Raw genomic sequence first — 22,057 nt, 5'->3', positions numbered from 1 at the left:
AAAAAGGGGTCAAAAATTGAAACTGTAAACTACAGGCTCGTAGTTCTTACTTGTAGTGTCGGTAAAATGTTTGAAGGGTTTCTACGAGATGCTATCCTGAAGTACCTCAAGGAAAACAAATGTATAACTCAATATCAGCATGGGTTTATGAGAGGTCGCTCTTGCTAAACCAATCTGATCAGCTTCTATAAGGAGGTCAGTTCTAGACTTGAAAATCCATATACACAAGATCCCCAGCTCCAAAGCGTTTGATACTGTGCAGCATAAAAGGTTGGTATTTAAAATGAGAATGTGTGCAAGTGGGTAAGTAACTGGCTCAGTGATAGAAAGCACAGGGTGGTTATTAATGGTACATAGACTGATTTGGTCGCCATTACTAGTGGGGTATCACAGGGGTCATAACTTGGCCCTATTCTTTTTAAATATATTTAATAATACCATTGTGGAAGGATTGCACAGGAAAATATAATTTTTTTCAAATGATACAAAACTATGTAAATAAATTAACTCAAGCTGACAGAATGAGGTTGCAAATGGATCTGGATAATTTGGGGGCTTGGGGAGAAAAGTGGCAAATGAGATGTAACACTGATAAATGTAACGTTATGCATATGGGTAGACATGTCACCATTACACACTAAATGGGAAACCACTGGGCAACACTGACATGGAAAAGGACTTGGGGGTTTTAGTTAACTGTAACCTTAACTGGAGCAACCAGTGTCAGGCAGCTGCTGCCAAAGCAAGTAGGATGATGGGGTGCATCAAAAAAGGTCTAGGGACACATGATGAGAGCAATGTTCATCGTTTTTACAAATCACTGGTCAGACCACACACAGAATGTGTACAGTTTTGGGTACCAATATTCAATAAGGACAAAAAAGAGCTTGGGCGGGTTCAAAGAAAGGAGACTAAATTAATAAATATAGTTAGCGGACTACAATACCCAGAGAGGTTATGAAAATTAGGGTTATTTACTTGAGAGAAAAAGAAAAAAGAAGGATGGCTGTGGGATGACTTAATAACCATGTCTAAAGATATCAGGAGAGAATACAGAGCGCTCTCACATCTTCTATTTATACCCAGGACTGTGACAAGGGGGCGCTCTTTACCTCTAGAGGAAAAAAAAAGATTTCTACACCAACATAGAAGCGATGACGATGGTGAACTCGATAAAAGTTACATTACATAAAGTCACCAATTACTTCAGAAGGATTGTTAATCTGGGGATTTTTCCGATTGCCAGATTGAAGTCGGGAAGAAATTGTTTCCCTTAAAGGGGGAAATTCAGCTTATATCTTAGTGGTTTTTTTCTGTTCCTAACCTACCCTCTGGATCAACAGAGATTGAACTGGATGAACAGTGTTAATCATGCAGCATTAAACGGCATGATATTTTTTTTTTTTTGCAAGTTGACATCAAAAATGATTTTGTTTTAGATTTTTCCACTTTTTTTACAAGTAAGTCTCATTACTTTTTTTATTTTTTACACGGATGGAATTCTATGGGAGCTTGTTTTATTACATGACTGGCTGTAGTTTTTATTGGTACCATTTTGGGATACATACCACTTTATCATTTGTGTTTTTGGGAGGCAAAAATAAACAAAATAAGCATCTTGCCTCTGTTTTTTTTTTTTTGGAAGGGGGGGGTTGCCTTGTAGAATAGTGTGTTCAATTTATTGTACAGGTCGTTACAGATGAGAGGTGTGTGATTTCCCCTTTTTTTAATGTAGAAATGGAAAAAAGTGTGCAAAAACGTTTTTGTTTTACATTTTGTATGTTCCTGTAGACCATGAAAGCTATGATCACTATGAGAATACATTGCAGGACTTCTGTATCGCAACGCCTTAATGCTTAAAATAGCCGGAGGCCAGCTATCAGTCACAGCTGGCTCCCACTGCAGGATGGCAAGCTCACTTCTGATCCCATGCCAGCCACAGGACATAAGTTTACGTCCTTTTGTGTAAACTTACGTCCTGTGACATTAAGGGTTTAAGATTAGCCAACATGAGAGTCTTTTAGTTGCTTAGTGGTTACCTTGCCTTGCTCTTGGCATGATCTTTGTTGGTCAACCACTCTTGAGGCGGGTAATAATAGTCTTGAATCTCCTCCATTTGTACACAATCTGTCTGTGGATTGATGGAGTCCAAACTCTTTAGATGCTTTTGTAACCCGATTAGTATCATCAACAATTTTCTTTGTTATCATCATGATACACTTTCACAAACGTATTGTGAAGATTACACTTTGATAGATCCCTATTCGTTAAATAAAGCAGATTGCCCACTCACGGCTGACTAATTTCACCTGCTAATCCTAAAGGTTCGCATACTGTTGCCACTCAGACATGTGATATTGGATCATTTTCCTCAATAAATAAAATGACCAAATCTAATATTTTGGACTGATTTGTTTGATGTGGTTCTTTATCTACTTTTAGGGATTGTGTGAAACTTTGATGTAGTTTTAGATTAAAGGGGTTGTCCCGAGGCAGCAAGTGGGTCTATACACTTCTGCATGGCCATAATAATGCACTTTGTAATGTACATTGTGCATTAATTATGAGCCATACAGAAGTTATAAAAAGTTTTATACTTACCTGCTCCGTTGCTGGCGTCCTCGTCTCCATGGTGCCGACTAATTTTCGCCCTCCGATGGCCAAATTAGCCGCGCTTGCGCAGTCCGGGTCTTCTCCTCTTCTCTATGGGGCTCCGTGGGGCTCCGTGTAGCTCCGTGTAGCTCCGCCACGTCACGTGCCGATTCCAGCCAATCAGGAGGCTGGAATCGGCAATGGACCGCACAGAAGCCCTGCGGTCCATGGAGACAGAGGATCCCGGCGGCCATCTTCAGCAGGTGAGTATGAAGACGCCGGACCGCCGGGATTCAGGTAAGCGCTGTGGGGGTTGTTTTTTTAACCCCTGCATCGGGGTTGTCTCGCGCCGAACGGGGGGGGGGGGTTTAAAAAAAAAAAAAAACCCGTTTCGGCGCGGGACAACCCCTTTAAGTATAAGCAGAAATATGGAAAATTCTGAAGGGTTCACAAACTTTCAAGCACCACTGTAAGCAATAATTAGATCAACCATTCACAGCTTCATGCAGAATATCATACAACTGTAAACTATTGTTGCATACAGAAAAAGATACCACGTCATGACCAGTTACAGAAATAGGGCTAATGCAGGTTGCCTTCTAGCCATGTTATAAATAGCAAGGACAAAGAAGAATCATGTCTAGGAATCAGTCCATGTGCCATTTTCCTCAAAGATAAAAAGAAATACTTAGACTAGAAAATGTACTACAAGAAAAGTATTGTCCCCACTTCCTTGTGTCCACATGTAAAGCTCTCCAGTTAATGTCTATGCGGTTATATCTGTAAGAATGGAATCTAAGTTTAAAAGCCCAACTAGGAATATCAGTAATAAAGCATAACACATTAAACCAAGCATAATAGTCGTCATGCTATTTTATCCACAGCAGAAATTCTAAAAATATAGTCATCAGTGGTGCCAAGCCAGAGTCATCAGATCCCAACTACCAGGAAAATATAAGGACCACACAATACTTCCTAGATGTAACTGTAGTGAAAGTTTAAAGGCTGGCTTCTAGAGGCAAGAACATAACTTCGCCCTCATTGGAACTAACGGTTCTGTAACATTGAGGAGAGGATACTGCTTCCAAGACACCATTCTGCGAATTTGTGGGTTGTTACTTCAAATATATTCTCACTGCTCAGTTACGTCTATGAAAGGAATTTTCTAAGCTAATAAACATAGAAAAGTATCTATATGTATGTGTGAATGCTCACCAGGTGATGCCACCATTTCTCAGATGTAATTATTTTTTACTGCCATTGTCTTTCCCATCTCTGGGCATTAGCTTTGTTTTGATGCTCCCAGGACTTGCTATGAGTGGGACTACCAATGTGAAGGACTACAGATCAGATAGTTCTCCTACTCACTGGACACTGTACTGTCTGCTGCTCAGCATGTGAAACAGCTCTACTGAGACAGGATGGAAGGTGGAAGAGCAAGGAGGCAGTGGAGATAAGAGGCATGTGGTGTCCCTGTATTATAGGGAGGGGAAGATAGGGCGGTCAGAAAAGCAGGAGATACACACTAGAAGCATGTCATGTGACAGAATATAGGACTGGCTTACAAAGGCATCTCACCTACAGTCACTACATTAGTAAGTGAATTCATTTTTACTAAAGTGGAAAGCCCATTTAAAGATAGGTGTAAAATCTTGCCTTCTGTTGGCTAATACCATCAAGTAACCCAACTATAAATGAGAAAGAGTGCAGAAATAACACTAACCAGTTCTTGAGTGCATCAGTCATTGGGCTTCATTTTTACTTAGCAGTCATAAATTTTTTGAATGTTTAGAACATACAATCACTTAAAAACTCAAGAAAACATAAAAGAATAAATAAACCAAACTTTGAGTATAGCTTTAGGTCTCCTGTATGTACTGTCTTTACATTCTAGTATGCATGTTAAAGGTCCCTGAACTTACGTTATATACACAACAAAAATGCATATTGCATATTTATGGACACCTCCAAATGGATTTACAGTGAACACTGACATGTTTTAATGAAGTTGATTCTGTAAGTAGAAAAAGGAAGTGGGATCAAATTATTCACAGGTAACCTACCTAGAACAGAAGGACACTAGTAAAACAACACTCCCTCTAATAAGAGGGAGGAGACATAGCAAAGTGTAAATCTAGACAAGATAGGAAACTAATAACCTACCCTCCCATCCCCTAATAAATATATTAAATGTAGCGTGCATAGTAACTCCCTGCGTTAGTGCATCCATTACCCACTGTTGCTAATTTCAAGTAGACCACCTTGTTTCCACCAAAGTAGAAAAGTTGTCGACCAGTTACTCCACTTTGTAGCACATTAAAACTTGCAACGTGTCTCTGGTTTCGTTTCACACTTGAAAATGCCCACCCCACCCTTCCCTTGTACCCAATTTCTCCATGCAACCCATGGTTACTCCATATAATAAACATAATACAAGATTTAGAGTAATTAATAAATTAAAGGGTAGGAAGTGGGCTGATTGGTTGGCAGCGCATTGATGTCCATCTAATGCCCAAAAGGATTCTGGGACATGCCACTATGCAGAGGCGAGGCACGGCCACTGGAAGAAATGAAGGTTTCCCAGGCTGCAACAAGGCTCAGAACTGTGAGGCTGTGCTGGGGTCACACTGCAGTAACCGTACGATAGATGGGTCGCTCTTGGCACCTTTAATAAACTCCTCCAAGGATAGTTTGCCTGAAAAGAAATGAGTGGATGCCATATTGGGGTGAAATTGAAACATGTTATCAGTAGGCAAAGAACAAGATTGGCAAATATAAGCATTTCCTGGGATTATACCTATATGAAACATATCACACATACTAACTATGCTCCTTTAATAACATAATGCCAGTTACCAATTCTTCCAGTCCACTTTTGCAAAACTGGAAGTAAACAATGTGGCTGCAGGTGTATTGTTGGCCATCACTTCCAATTGTCATGTGACCTAGTAGCAGGATCACATCTTCCACAAGCTCTAGTGTTGCATGTGTATGCAGACATTGGATGCCAGCCAGATTTGTACTTGCTGCTGCCGTTTTCCGATGCCAAAAGAAGCTGCTCTAGTGCAAGCGGAGGCAGAACATGGCATGTGTAGTGGAAATCAAGAAGCTATACTTTTTCCAAGGCATTAGAATACAGGAAAACGTTGCTCATTTGCTTCTGAAAACATCCACAGTACACCAGGCATTATGTAAAACACAATGTCGTAAACATGACCGGTCATTCGCAGCATAAGTAGGAAGAAAGAACTGCACTGTTTCCATCACTTACCATCATTATTTGTATCCATCTGCCTGAATATCTTCTCTGTGCGTTTTTCTGGTGTGGATTCATCCTCTGGCATTTTCATTACAGAGGAAACCATCTTATAAATTGCCTATGAAAAGAAGTCAGACAGCCATAAGGCATATTATAAGCAAGGGCAAAAGCCTTGAGGGTTAGACAATAAATCCATGAGACGAGATTCATGCATTCCTACCTCTATCAACAGAAGAATGCTCAATGAAAATTGTTTCTGCTCTTTAAAAACTTAATACAGTTTGTGAAGGGGAGTGGGGGGGAGAAGGGGGATGAAAGTGTTAGACCATGTTTTAAGGCGTCGCCAGGGCAATACAACGAAGAGCTCAATATCTGGCACTAGATTACATTCTGTGCAGGGATCTTCTTTAAGATTAGAAAGGGTATTCATACTTGTATAAAAGAGATTTTATCTACATTGTGCGCTATCCCATGCTGTATGACTGATGAGCTTGTTATATAAAGCATACAATCATTGTGTCATTGATTGATCAGCAGCCGGGGAACCGGCTGTTTCCCTGCAGGGTTATTTCCTAACATTACAGTACACTGAATCTATATTTCAAGGCTTGACTCATCCTTTCTAATTATCATTACATGGTAAATGATGGAATGAAAATGAAACCAGTTGGAATGTACCTCTCTACGACAGACACGTATATAGGATTTCATTACCCTAAAGCATGGATTATTAGTGGATATGATATGTGGGAGTATCTGGATACTACAATGAGGGGGGTAAAGACCTTTATTATCAGGGCAGTCCGATTTCTCAAAACAGCCAAATACTTTGCAGGAGGGTAACTCACAATAGCTGATGGACCACATACAGTCTCAATTTTGCATTCTTCTATATATATATAGCTCCCTATGTTTTCGTTAATGAACACCCTAGTATATAACCAGAGCAGAAACAAATGTATAACACAAGTCTATGCACATCCACTTCTACATAATACTGTATGCATGAATTACACTATGTTATCTTTTTTATTGTTTCTGGCACATTTCCATTGCATGTATTTAAAAAACTATTCTCCATCTATAAATGGCATTCACATCCCCCATTTACCTGTACTATCTCCAACATCTCCTCCCGGCTGATGTAGCCGTTGCCATCTAGGTCATACATGCTGAATGCCCACTTAAGTTTCTGCTCCAATTTTCCCCTTGAGGTGACACTCAGTGCAATGATAAACTCCCTGAAATCTATAGTCCCATCACCATTTGTGTCAAATGTACGGAAAACATGCTCTGCAAACTTGGAGGCATCTCCATATGGGAAGAAGTTAGCATAGATCTTCTTAAACTCTTCCACGTTGAGAATGCCAGATGGACAGTCCTTCAAGAAGCCTTTATACCACTCCTGCAGCTCATGATCTGAGAATTCTGTATTCTCCCGCAGGTCTTGCAGCATCTCTGGGCGGAGCTTACTGTTCTGCTTCCCCATCTCCTGCACAGGACAAAATGTAATGACATAATTAAATTTTTTTTTTTTTTAAAGCTACATGAAAACAGAAAAAAATAAGCCTTCTATCTGCATAGAATATAAATTATGACTGTTTCATAGACGAGCTCCAAGAACAATCTCTAGCCTCAGTTCATCAAGTCGCCCACAAGTTGATGTGTATGGTTATTTTCAGATAGTGTCTTTAGTCTACATTTACTGTATGCACCAGAAACCTCTCAGCATATTAGGGTAAATGGAACCCTAGGATCCCCATTCACCTGACAAATGCTTTCCATACCCTTTTTTTAACTGCATAAGACTGATATATTCCACCTAGGGCATCCAGTAAAAAGAAAAACATTAAGCAGATTTTTTTTTATAACGGTAGCCTATGGGTTGATGTGTGACACTAAATAGCATCCAATGAACATGTACACTACATGCAAGGTTTCTGACAGAAATCCTCCTGGAAATCTTGGGCACACACTAAAGACACAATGTGAAAAGAACCTTATGGTCTAAAGTAGCAGCAGAAGCTATAAACCCACAAAACCACCCTTTGCTGCCAGAAGCAGGCCAAGCTCTTTGGTGGAGACAAAGGTTTTTACGGCACAAAAGAAAACTCCCCCAAGCCAAGTAGATCACATGCCGGGAGAACAGCGGACAGTAGTCTAGAGGGGGGAGTCACTGATGTCCTGTTCATCCTTGGCCAGGGAAGGTTATATCAGGCACTTCTCATTGTGACCTCCTAAGGGATGCATCTCTTAAGCCTGGCAGAAACTTTAGTTCCATTTTTAATAATCGTCATTAACCCAGAGAAGAGAAAAGAATGAGTTATTACTCCTCTATACGGAGAAACATCTGTAACTCACTCCACTGAGACAAATGAAAGACTCAAGGCCATAATTAAGTAAGGAGACTTAGAAATAACAATCTCACAGTAAATCTCAGCGTAGTCCATAGAGATCAGGCTGTCATCTTGCAAGTAAAAGCTGACAGGAAATGTCCAAAAGCCATAATACCCATTTCAACACTAAAATCTGCTAGTTATTTAGCTTTATATTGCGAAATAGTTCTCAATATTGGCAGAATTCTGTTTAAAATTTGCCACCTTCAATAGAATAAGTCAGGTAAACAAAAGCAAAAAGAAAAGAAAAAAACTTTCGGCGCTACTGAGAATTATAGGAAATAGATTATTCATTTTGGAGAAGCATACCTACTGTACTGTATGTTCTTCCTTTCTGCAGGAAAGGAGAGTTGATGAGCTGCTGCATGCAGCCTTCAGTTCAGTTGCAGCAGAATAAAATCTGCATGTGCTACAAACACTAGAATCCATTGAAGGATAACCATCAGGTGCCAAAGTTACTCAGATAGATGGGAACAGTTCAAACTTTTTTTTTTAAAGCAACCCTATGGGCCTGGACAAACAGAGATGGTCAAACTGCTTCTCTGACTACCTGATGCATACTGTGTATAATATGCATCATTAGTCTAAGACACTATACTGGCTTTGATTAACCAGTACTGCCCATGTGAACAGCACTGACTAGTAGGAGCATAATGTAGTGTCTTAGATTACTAATTCACAGAGTGCACCAGATAGTTGGAGAAATAGTGTGGCCAAGGTCACTTTAATTAAGGTCTTTTGGCAAGTTACTTAGTTTTTACATCCCTACAGCTTCCCACTTAAATGGGTTGTATTAGAATTATATGTTATCCCCTATACTAGGGATAGGGGATAACTTGTATTTATGGTACATTCCCTTTGACTGGTAGATCCCCTTTGACAACTCACAAGAATGCAAGAATTCTGACCAAGTCAACCACTGCAACGTCCTCATGGGATTGCTTTGATTACATTCTAAATTTCAAAACCATACTGATGTTACAACTGCAAAAAACCTAAGTGAGCCCTTTCGAACCACATGGATTTTAGCACGAATTATGAATAAAATGTAGTCAGATAGCTACTGGTATTTAGGTCACAACTATAGACAAGTACAAAAACACACAAACAGTTGCACCATTCATGTATTTAATTGAGTACATTGAGAAAACATTCACAGCGCTGGGAGAAAAAAAAGGGAACCTTTATGTTAATGGCTCGATAGTAACAAATGCATTCATCACAAGAAAAATTGCTTACTGTGAACCAAGCCTCAAAGCAAGAAACTTTCAAAAGACCTCAGAAGATGTTACCAAGATACATAAAAGGTGTAAAAAGCCTTTCAAAATCATTACCAAAGACTTGGCTCTTAACTATGAAGCATGATGGAGGGAGAATTATATTTTGGCACTGTTCTGCCAGGTCCTAGGCACCTTGTGATCACTGAAAAAACAATGAATCCTAAGGTAATTCAAAACATTTTACAGTAGAATGTAAGGGCAGCAGTCCTAACCCCTAAACTGAAGATGCATTGGGTGACAATGACCCAAAGCACACAAGTTAATCAATTAAAGAGCGGTTGAAAAAGATTTGTGCTTTGAATTGGCTGAGTCAGAGTACTGACCTTAATCCTACTAAAATACTGTGGCATGATATAAAGGAGGGCTGTGTATACAAAGCATCCCAGAAATACTGATGAACTGAAACACGTGTTAAAAATCTTATTTGCAACTAGAGGATCTGAATTTTGGATCAAAATAAGTGGGATTAAAACATTGACCATCTTCTGAATAATACTTACTATCTACTTTTTAGTAGCATTCAAAAATTCTGTCCAGTTTTAAGAAATATACATCAAAAACAATCTGACAGAGGGTCAGGTTTTATTGCCTTTTTCAAACTTCTGTATTGAAGATTTTGAAGGAATGAATGGGTTCTACAATTTGGGAATAATTGACTACACGAGTCTACTTACATTTTAAAATACTAAAGCAACAGGAAAAAAAAAAAAAAATGTCTCACGCCCCCTGCACATGACCGGGTTTGAATTGTGGAAGCCGTACGAAAAGCAGAAGTTTAAAAAAATCTGTACTGCGCATGTCAGATGGCGAGCCATAAAGACCATCCGCAGTACAGAGAAAGAAGAGAAACTACATGTACATGCAGATGATGCTGCTGCTAGGGTTGGATTCCGCTATGGGCTCCCGCATGCAGAATCTGGCTCTGCCGTGTGCAGGCAGCCTCAGAGAGAAACAATTAAAGGAGATGTCCCGAGGCAGCAAGTGGGTCTATACACTTCTGTATGGCCATAATAATGCACTTTGTAATGTACATTGTGCATTAATTATGAGCCATACAGAAGTTATAAAAAGTTTTATACTTACCTGCTCCGTTGCTGGCGTCCTCGTCTCCATGGTGCCGACTAATTTTCGCCCTCCGATGGCCAAATTAGCCGCGCTTGCGCAGTCCGGGTCTTCTCCTCTTCTCTATGGGGCTCCGTGTAGCTCCGTGTAGCTCCGCCCCGTCACGTGCCGATTCCAGCCAATCAGGAGGCTGGAATCGGCAATGGACCGCACAGAAGCCCTGCGGTCCATGAAGACAGAGGATCCCGGCGGCCATCTTCAGCAGGTGAGTATGAAGACGCCGGACCGCCGGGATTCAGGTAAGCGCTGTGCGGGTGGTTTTTTTAACCCCTGCATCGGGGTTGTCTCGCGCCGAACGGGGGGGGAGTTTAAAAAAAAAAAAACCCGTTTCGGCGCGGGACATCTCCTTTAAGGAAATACACGGATAGTAGAGACTGGCAGATGGAGATCTAGGAGAACAAGTTATGTAGGAGACAGTTTACCAGAAAAACAAAAACGTTCCTAAATAGTTAAACTAGTAACGGCATAGCTAGTTGTTACAAGACCAGGGGATCAGAAACATTAACTTTTTTCCTTAGGGGGAGCACCAAGACGGTGAGAGAGGAGACTCAAAAGGCCATTTATGCTCCTCTGGGTAATATGCAAATAAGGGAGATGGAATAATACCTCCACAGTGCCACCTATTGTAAGGCAGCATTCCTTCAAGCCAAAGTTAGACTCATTAAACAAGCCTTGTAACAATGACTGGAAATTAGTCTCAGGCCGCTCACTAGCGAAACCAAACTCCTACCTTACACTAATGAAGGGCAAACACCCTGAAACAGTTGTCTGTACATGGAGTCTGGCTTTGCTTTTAATTTCCAGTCATTGTTTCAAGGCTTGTATAAAGAGTCTGACTTTGGCTTGAAGGAATGCTTTCTTACAATAGGTGGCACTGTGGAGGCATTATTCCATCTCCCTTATTTGCATAAAACCAGGGCATTAATACAAAGTTAGGTCGTCTTGAGTTCCATTCTGACCATATGGCCCTGAATCTGGGCATTTTGTTTTGTATTATACTAATTATTCTCTCAAACCTATTGATCTCCTTAATTTTAGCTAGAGGTTTTATACCATTTTTAATAACTATTCTATAAAAATTAAGGACCTGCCCATAAATTCAACCTCCTTCTATAAAGCCATACCTATTTAGTGTGCCAACATTAACATTTAAATCATGCCCATAAATATGGCACTAAGTGAATCAGAGTTAGTAGATCATTTCTATGCATGCATGTTTTAGCAATAGGCATATGTCTACTCTAAGATTTGGCAGTCATATTTTGTGGCTCTAAATGTTAATTACTTGCAACCCATAGAAGTGGGTGCAAAACACTACATACACTACAGCATACTGCATTTAAATACAAATAAAAAAAAATACTGAAAATTTAATGATACTTACTACAAGTGGTACTATAGGAATCATTTATTTAAAAATAATTATTTTTTTTTAAAAAAAGTCAAGCTATAGAAATGTGGATGGGTTCTAATAACCAATCGGATTACCGTTTTGCTGACAGCTGGAATCTGGTTGCTATGAGCAAGGTCTTCACACTTAAAACCCGATATGTTTAGCATGAAATTAGGTTCTTTCCCATCTGCCTACAAACACAAGGAATAATGTTCTGCTATAGACATTTGTTATGTTCACTGCATGACAGCTCTGAAATCAAAAGACAACATTGTGATCCTGGCCTATCTAATCAAGGCTAGCAGATTACAGAGGAAGCTGGTTTTCCAAAGCAATTCTCTGCACAATTTATGAAAGAAAGAAAAGATGCCGCATGCAGCAATTATGTGCTGTGGAAAAAGCCAGCTCGCTCCCAGCTTGGAAACGTAAAATCCCAAACTTTACTAATCCACGTTAAAAAAAATATCCATTCGCAACTACAACATAGCAGCTTTTTCTGACTCGTTTCTGGCGTAGGTACTTACTCTCAAGGCCCATTGACACATAACGATTATCGCTCAAAATTTGTTCAATGACCGAAAACAAGTGACAATCGTTACATGTAAACTCGGGCATTGTGCACTTTTCCTTTGAATGATGATTTTAAGGAGAATTTAAAATTCATCGTTCAGCTACTGGGAGATAAAGTATCTCTTACTAGACCGCAAGCTGTTCTCTCCACGGGAGGCAGCAAATAACATTCTGCTGGGAGCAGTGAACAGAACAATACAACTGTGTGCACAGCTGGGTGTGTGATTAATCACACACTGGGCTCTGCAAACAGCTCCTGAAGCCCTTTTACATGCAAATGAAGATGATAAAGTGTTAATGTCCATTAACACTTTATGCAAACGGATCGCAAAATATCTTTTAATCCTTGAAAGATTATCTTTATGTGTAAATAGGCCTTTACTCATAGCCAAGTACAGCAGCAATTACCATGATCAGTGGCAGACATGTATCATGTGGTATAGGTCAACAATGGACAAATAACTGCAGACCAGGACTGTTGGTAGCAGTCTTGTCTGTCAGGCACTGACTGCCACTGCTGGACATTCTCTTTAGGGCAGCTCTCGACAAAATATGATCAGTGTTGGATACACGTTGCTTCTTTCCAGAGCAGAGCAATGTCGGATGGCAGACGTAGTAAATGTTGGAGTCTTTTCCGGTCTTGACTGTGGAGGGCATGTTTATTGAAAGCTGCACTTATTATTAAGGGGGACTTCATACGTATTGTAAGGCTACACACAACACCTCTATAAATCCATATTATGGACCCACAGAGATGAGAAGTGCTTCAGTGGGAGAATAAATTGCCTTATGGTTGTAATATACTCTTATACGGCAACTGATAGAACGTGCCGGGATTTTTTTTTCCACTGATTGTCAGAGATTTTGTGAGAAAAATAATCTCTGTTTGGCTCTATACAAAAGTTGGAGCACATAGAGCTGCAGTATTGGTTTATTGTGAACTATGGCCGCCATATAATGAATCTGTACAACTTAGAACCAGATTACCCTTGTGTTCATAATCCCTTAGGGTGGTTTCACAGAGGTTTTAGTGGCATTTTTTCATTTCGGTTTTCAGAGCCAAAGCCACGGGAAAGTGCAGGTTTTTCATTCATATCTCCCACTCCTTTTGAATCCAATACTGGCTATGGCAAAAAAACTGAAAAAGAAACCTGCATATGATATCAGATTTACCAAGATTGCCAACGGTTCGCAAATTCACGGATGGTCAATAAAACAGGTGACTTCTTCCAGTGGGGGAAAAAAAAAAAAAAATCAGCAGTGATCTTCCTTAAAGCTGGAGGAGCTTGTACGGATTGCGTTGAGTTGACCAGTTCTTAGTAGATGCTGGTAATATGCCCATGTTAGCATTCCAAGCTACAGATATACACCAAATGGCCTTTTTATTAGACACCCATCCAGTAGCACCTTGGAACCCCTATGGCCTTCAGAACCACAGCATTTTCTTGTGATTCCCATCCACAGGAACAATACCAGAGGATTGACCACACCATGTTTTTCCATTATTGAAGGAGCCAGTTTTTGTACCCTTTTAGCCACAGCAGTCGTGCTTTTCTGTTTCTCTTAAACAGCAACGGCACTTCAAGTAGTCTGTGGTTAGAGCCCACCTGTGCTAAGGAAAACGAGATGTGCATTCGGACATGTTAGTTGGTGCACCAGCGTTGCATTTGCCTGCAATATACCTGCAACTAATCATGACATCCCCTTCTGACCCGTTTTATCAACAACTTGTGTATGTTTACACCAATCTTGGTATCCCCCTCACATCCCTACACAAGAAAAACCCACAAGGTTGGCAGTTTTTGAAGTACGGGCCCCAGGTAGTCAAGCCCTGATGACTGTGCATTGTTCGAAATTGCTCAGTTTACTCAATTTTCCCATTCTAATGTGGATTCACACAAATTGATCCATAGAAAACTGGCTCACTAGATTTTATGCTGCACTTCAGGTCACATGTCTAAAGGGAAACTCCAATCATGTAAGAGGAGGGGTCTCTAATAAAGTGGTCACTCAGTATATAGCATAGCTTAACTTCATTTTTGCTTTTCCAATTTGTCTGTAAAACTGTTCTTTGAATTTTGGCTAAGTTGTCCTAATAATACATAAATGGAGGTTGGCAACTTTGACTCTCAGGCCGATGTCACATTTATGGGCGCATTTGCGAAAGGGGCGTTGAATATGTGCATGTGCGTGTTTTACTGTACTTTTTGACCGCACAAAAAACATGGAATCATGTTTCCACTCATGGAAATGACCAATTGGGGCAATTAGGTCAATATGTGCTCTTTATTTGAGCAAATGTGCAGAAAAATACAGCGTGCTGCAATTTTTAATTTTTTTTTTAGCATGAATGAAATGCATGTGCAAAATACACTTATGTGAATGAACTTAATAAAAGCAATAGGTTCTATTCACTGTGCATTGCATGCGCAAATATATTGGTGTGACACAGGCATTACTGCTATGAGGGGGCAGTATTTATGCTGCTACTGTTACAACTGACAGTCATGTGCATTTTGAGATCTCTAGAGTTAGAGAGGGTTTTTGCTCTTATTGTCATGGCTTTGACTGTAGCAGTTATTAAAGGCTGCCCCCTTTTATGGCGACACTACGGTACTATATGAGCATTGTGGAAAACGTCAGAAGCTCTCCCCTTAGGTGGACTTCACTCAGGCGTATTTGCACGCTATACACAGAGAATAAAACCCATTGATTTCAATGGGTTCATTCACATTTCTGTATTTTGCGCATGCATTTTGGTTGTGCAAAAAAGAAAAATTATATATTACAACATGCTCTATTTTTCTGTGTATTTGTGTACAAAATGTTCCCCCATAGAAGTCAATGGGGGGATGCGCAAATGTGCACACAATACCCAAGGAGTTGCGTGAAATACTGTGGAATTGAAACATCTGGAACTAATTAGCCATTTCAATCTGTATATTGGTTTGCCACGCGAAAACAAACATGCCAGATGGGGCCAAAAAGTACAGTAAAATACGCCAATGCACAGGCAAAAAAAACCCCAAAACACGGATTCCGCAAAAAAGCAGTGCTCAGGCGCACACAAATGTACTTCCACCCGTGTGAAGCCAGCCTTAGATTAGAGAGAGAACTGTATAGTTGTAGACATATAGCTGCACTCACCTCTATAACCCGGAAACTAAAAGAACAATGCTGGAGCCTGGAGAGCCATGTCATCCACTGGACCCCAAACACTTCCATTGCCCCTAGACCACCAGGGATTTGGAGATTAACCCTTTCTCTGTACTAGACCACTAAGGATACTGACATTAAATCTTTCTGTGCTCTACACTACCAGTGATGCAGGCATTATCACAGACCTCCAGGAAAGGTGTCATTAACCTCTTCACTTCCCTAAACTATCATGAATGCAAACGTTAATGTGTAACTATGAATTCTAAAGACGCTTCACATGTAATAGGGAGTTGTGAAAAGTTTTGATTGGTGGAGGTCCTTGGTGTGGAGATCCCCACTGATCACAAGAACAAAGCAGTAGAAGAGCTCATCCAAGTACTGTCTCAACTTGGTAACGGAGGACGGGTTGAATAGAAAGCCTATGGCTCTGTCTTCAGCTAACGAGCAGGGACACTACTCAGATGAGTACTTCTACTGACATTAACCTCGTCGGCCCTAGACCAAAAAGTAATGGTGTAATTAACTTCTTTCCCTTCGAGCTCACTCACACGGGCATATGTAGAAAGCTTATTACACGCGTATTTCTCACACTTCTAATATGCGGTGCTAAAAGCCCATTTTATTCTATTGGGCCACACTCACCTGCTTTTTTTATTACGTACGTAAAAAAAAACCGCATGTCCTATTTTACCAATAATAGCTATGCGAATTTAACTTATGCAACAAAAATGCATGTTACACGAGTATTTGCTGTGTACTGCATATTTTACACGCTTGAAAATGCATGTAATACGTGGGCGATGTATGCCTGTGTGAGTGAACCCTTAGGCCTACAGGAAGTAACTACGTTTCTAGTGTAGATGATACAAATCTTATTCCTGGGCCAGGGGCAGAGAATGGGTTATTTCAATAAACCCACTAGAGAGGTTTCCAGGCAAATAATATTGATAACCATATCCTCAAAATAAATCATCAGTAGTTGATTGGCCAGGATCCACCTCTTGGGAACCCAGCTGATTGGGCGCCTGCAAGTACCACAATACATAGGGCTACAGAGGGAAAGCGTGAGCTCCGACCCTGTGTAAAGGCCAGTGCTCACAATTGCAGGTGCAGCGCTCACTGATTTTAATGGGAGCTAAGCCTGCAATTACCAGCACTGGCCACTACACAGAGGTTAGAGCATCAGCTTCCATTACGTACCCATGTGTGTTTTGGCGCTTAAAGTAGGCGCCTGATCAGTTATTTGGCCTGGTTCCCGAGCGTGCAGATCCCAACTGATTAACTATTGATGACCTATTCTAAAACTAGTACCTCAATAAAAATGGCCCAGAAAACCCCTTTAACTACACTTGATAATTAGAGCTAATGATTTAGTGCTATACAGCAATATTTATTTGCCGCTTTCTTAGATTGTCTGGCTTGGAGGGAATAGTCATCAAGTCTCGACAGTCCTACTCTGGTTAAAAAGGCTTTGAAGTAACACTAGGTCCTGATGTCATCCAGTGGCACCTTGGCCTGATGAGGAGTCCACGAAAAAGGAGGGCAAGTATAGAAGTCTGATCAGGGGTTTTAATATGTTTTTTTGTCTGAAGTCTGAAATTAGAGGTCTGTTCTGACATCTAGCACCTAAAAGTTGTGTTGCGTTTATACACACAGTGTGGCAGAGCCATGGGGGTGAAGGGAAGGCCCAATTTTGGGAACAGTCAAGGTTCTCCTTACTCCACCATGGTGGTTACTATTATTTTTGAAGAGCACTGCAGAAGTCTGCAATGTTGAAATGATGTGCAGCCTGCCACCTGATATCACACTGCAACATCAAGAGGTTAGAATATATCTAAAATTGTGATTAGGGACATGTGAGCCAATGTCACTAATATCAGCAGGATTCAGGAGGGACAGAGTGTGCAAGACCCCATACATTCAGCCTTTTTCATCCAAGAGAAATGCCAAGTGCGAGTCCACGCCAAAGAGGTCCTTCTCTTTCCTTTAGAAGCCAGTTACTGACTTTTTTTTCCAATACTCATGAAATACTTAAAATAAAAAATTAAGATCCTCCATTGCCATTACAAGTCAATACATCAGGGGTCAGTGGTAACATTCTGTAGCCTAAATGGCATTTGTCCATATATGACCTGTGAATTTATTTTCTAACCCCTACAAAAGCAAAATGAAAGTGCATTAATGACTAGGTTAACCTTCAAAAGTTTACGTCATTGACAATCTGCACATGGAGTAGAAATTAATTTGAAACGCTTAAGAAGTCTGGTAATTCCAGAGGCAACAGAGAACAAAGATAGTCTCAGGCATCTAATTTCCCATTATTTTCTTAAAAGGCCACTCCGGTAAAAACACATTTTTCCATGCCTATACCCCCTCAGCAGGTCTCCTCTGTGTATTCCAGTCACTTCCATGCAGTGCAGTCTCCTTATCAGATGCCATCTTGATGGTGACATTTTTTACTTTCACTTTCAATCAATTCAATGATGAATCAATATCTAGCATAAGTTAATGATATTGCATATTAGCCTGCTGGGGAGACAGTTTAATAATCATTACGATCTGTATTCACCTATATATGCTACAGACCATAAGTATACAGTCAGAAGGATGGGCTGTGATCTCCTCTATTATAACTGTCTGATCATCATCAGCTATGACAGAAATGCCTATGTACCCCTACAGGCAGATTCTGTGATAGATCCATGTAAAAGCATCACACAGAATGAGAAATTGACTAGAAAACAAATCCATAACCCCAAGTAGATCTGAGCTGGTCAGAACTGAGATCAGATGACCAGCAGAAAAAAAAAAAAAAAAAAGGAATTTCAGACAGAACAAAATAACATTAGCCAACTTATATATACTGGGGAATAGCTACATAATGAATGCAGGAATTAAAAATAAATAAATAAAACAACAGTGTAACCAATATTGCATTAAGTCTTGTTTTTATCAAATAGGCACAATATAGTTTCTGGGGGCAGTAATTATGTGATGTCCGTATATCTGGAAATTATGTTCAGTTGTCATTTCTCCTCTTTAGGTGACCATGCATGGCCTGATATTACAGCCAGATGTGACATCCGGATGATTGGACATGCCGCTGATGTTGCAAAGTGCTTAGTATAACAAAAAGAGACGTAGAAACCTTTGTATTGCACTGACCTACCTTTCTTCACAACCACGACCATAATGGTAGCAGAAAAGGGATCCGGGAAAGGAAAAGGTCTACAAATGGCCAGCTCCTATATCAGGCATAATGGTGTTGGGGGTCACTTAGTTCATTTGGAGTGTAAAGCAATGACAGTGATGCCATTCCCGCTTGGACGATAGGACCTAATATTCCATGACCTATAATATGCCTGATACGCTGGTGCATGTTTGTGCTGCATGTCACCTCCTCCCTGTGTGTGATGGGAATTCATTACCGGCTGGCTGATCTCGGATTATCCCAGGGTCTGGTACAGCTGTTCAGCACAGCTGGCATGTGCAGAGTATCTCTGGACACCTAACTCAGCAGATGTGACCCCTCAGGGAGAGGGGGTTCCCTGGGGAGCCCAAAATGCCATCTCTCTTCTTTGGCTGGGGTGGCACAAAGGACTGGGCAGTGAATTACCCAGTTAACCCTTCAGATGCCCCCCATGTAGCAGTGATGATGAAGAAGAGCAATGGTGGTGCTGCTCCACATGAAGTCACATCATCCATACTTTTCCCAGGCTGGCATCCTGCTGCACACTATGGCCATGGGTAATCATGCTCCATTACATAATTCATCTTATATAATATAGGAGTGCTGGAGGTGCCACTCTCCATGTACCCTCGCGGAGTGCGGCGGCAGGAGGACTGCTGGCCGGAGGGGCTGCTCTATGACTGCAGGGACTGCTGCACAGCTGCTCCAGTAGGAACTTTACCTAGATGCCCATGCTAATGGGTACCAATGCCTGCCGGCACTGACATGGTTAACGGCGCTACCTCTGTATTACCTGATGCCTGTGTCCTGTCCTCGGACCAGGATGTGATCTTCCAGCGCCCCGGGCTGTATGCACTGCCGTCCACGGGTATATACTAGCTGCGGCCGCTCCTGCTCGGTATGAGAGCCCGGTAGGCGCCGCTCGTCGTGCTCTCCAGGTGAGTGCGTCCAGTGCAGGAGCCCCGTGGATCTCACTGTGCTTCTCCCTGGAGCAGCTGAGCGGATTGTACAGCTTACAGAGCAGCCGGGAGCCGGCACGGCACACTGGACAGCGGGAGGGAGGAGATTCTCATTCAATGTATTACAGCCATGTCATATACGCAGCTTTTATGAATTTACCGCACATGATGGAGTCTATAATATTGTATAATGTATACTTAGTGCAACAGTCAAGACACAGAAACTATAAACCAAGGTAATTTATTATATGAAAGAAAGTGCACCCCCCTGTTCGAGAAATGGTTGAGGCCAGTTCTCAGCACAAACTGAATGAGGCTTCAGAAAGCTCAGACAATGATGCATGCAACGTTCTGCTCACTCGCTGTAGTACCGCCAAGTAGCTCGCGCAGAGTCTGTCCTAGCTCCGAGCACTCACATCACTCCTAGTTTCTCCTGCTTTTTTTCTCGCTTGTTTTGTTAAAAACTTTGGGAGAAGCACTTTAGATTTTTTTGACGCCTCCATTTCCTACAAGCGGCTTTTTGAGGTCACATAGTTTTTTTTTAACCATTCATAAGTTTATGGGACCACGCCAGAAAAAAAACACCAGACCCCAAAATGCGGCATTCTGCGAGAATACTATGGACCCAAAAAACATAGTAAGAGTTTAAAAAAAAATTGTAATGGAGACCTAATAAGTGGGCTCCGCCATTCTAACAGGAAGTAAAAACGATTGGAAATTTTGATGCTTCACCTACTTTTTTGTTTAAATAAAGAAGTGGGTGGAGCTTAACAAAGGGGTGTGGTTTATAGGCACATTGAATTTAATATAATTTAAGCCAGAATCTGATGTAATTTACAGCTAAAATCGAAACTATCTTGTGGCGAAGGGTAGATTTTAGTCTGGCGCACAGACTGGTCAATTATGCACAAAGTCTATTACCAGGTGTTCACCTCTTAATAAACTTGTTGCACTTGACTCCTGGGCAGGCTTTACGTTTACCAGTGTATAAAACGCCGTGTAAGTATATTCCCCCCCGCGTCTCACCAGCCTTACCTTTCCTTCACGCAGAGGCACATTTTTCATGTAACAACGGTGTTCAAAAATTGCTAATTTTTGTATAGGCCTGAATAGTGCACAAATGCTCTGCATGTTCGCAGAGAAACTGTTTCTTGTTCTTCTTTCCCACGTGTTTCCCGGGGGTCGATCTGGATAAGCAAATTTCCCTTTTTTCTTTCTGTCTCCACCCCAAAATTTATAAATAAATAATTTATATATAAAAAAAAATGTGTGGCTTTTTGCATTTTTCAGGAAAAGGTCCTTGACTTGTCTGGAAGGGGCGGAGCCACCCTAATCTTACTAATATAGAATACAATTTAGTCCAGAAACTGGCATAGATGTCTGTGTAGGCATACGGTTGGCCCAAGATATGCCTAATGAATGAAAAGATGTGCGCTCCCTCATGTATTACCTGTATTGTCCGCCAGCGAGGATCATATTAAAGGGGTTGTCCCGCGCCGAAACGGGTTTTTTTTTTTTTTCAACAGCCCCCCCATTCGGCGCGAGACAAACCCGATGCAGGGACTTAAAAAAAAAACCCGCACAGCGCTTACCTGAATCCCCGCGCTCCGGTGACTTCTTACTTACCTGCTGAAGATGGCCGCCAGGATCTTCTCCCTCGGTGGACCGCAGGGCTTCTGTGCGGTCCATTGCCGATTCCAGCCTCCTGATTGGCTGGAATCGGCACGTGACGGGGCGGAGCTACCAGGAGCCGCTCTCCGGCACAAGCGGCCCCATTCAGAAAAGAAGACGACCGGACTGCGCAAGCGCGTCTAATCCGGCGATTAGATGCTGAAAATTAGACGGCACCATGGAGACGAGGACGCTAGCAACGGAACAGGTAAGTGAATAATTTCTGATAACTTCTGTATGGCTCATAATTAATGCACAATGTACATTACAAAGTGCATTAATATGGCCATACAGAAGTGTATAGACCCACTTGCTTTCGCGGGACAACCCCTTTAAGGATCAGCGTTTGAAATGCCAGTCTTTTTTTTCAAAATACTTTATTTATAAGTTTTCCATATAAAACTGCAATTCAACATTTACCAAATACAAAAACAAAATATATGTGTACATACATCTTTATTCTTTA

The 22,057-nt window shown here is 41.1% G+C and overlaps 1 protein-coding gene across 1 annotated transcript; it reads right to left on the bottom strand.

Moving 5' to 3' along the window:
* Positions 1-4,964: 4,964 nt before the first annotated feature.
* Positions 4,965-19,936, bottom strand: HPCA (hippocalcin). Its single transcript, XM_066573823.1, has 4 exons — positions 19,755-19,936; positions 6,963-7,343; positions 5,864-5,969; positions 4,965-5,287 (listed from the first exon to the last, which is right to left on the bottom strand). Exons 2-4 carry the CDS (start codon positions 7,338-7,340, stop codon positions 5,190-5,192), a joined length of 582 nt encoding a protein of 193 aa, XP_066429920.1. The 5' UTR covers positions 7,341-7,343; positions 19,755-19,936; the 3' UTR covers positions 4,965-5,189.
* Positions 19,937-22,057: the final 2,121 nt, after the last annotated feature.

Source organism: Eleutherodactylus coqui, chromosome 1 (genome assembly GCF_035609145.1).
Source record: "Eleutherodactylus coqui strain aEleCoq1 chromosome 1, aEleCoq1.hap1, whole genome shotgun sequence".
Taxonomy (NCBI): domain Eukaryota; kingdom Metazoa; phylum Chordata; class Amphibia; order Anura; family Eleutherodactylidae; genus Eleutherodactylus; species Eleutherodactylus coqui.
This window is presented reverse-complemented; position numbering and strand designations above follow the sequence as displayed.

Bases quoted from the DNA above. Each gene is read 5' to 3' on its own strand.
- HPCA (XM_066573823.1), bottom strand. From the start codon at position 7,340: ATGGGGAAGCAGAACAGTAAGCTCCGCCCAGAGATGCTGCAAGACCTG. The intron at 5,970-6,962 runs GTAAATGGGGGA...TTCTTTTCATAG, and splicing joins AGATGTTGGAGATAGTACAG to GCAATTTATAAGATGGTTTC. The intron at 5,288-5,863 runs GTAAGTGATGGA...ATTTCTTTTCAG, and splicing joins GATGGATACAAATAATGATG to GCAAACTATCCTTGGAGGAG.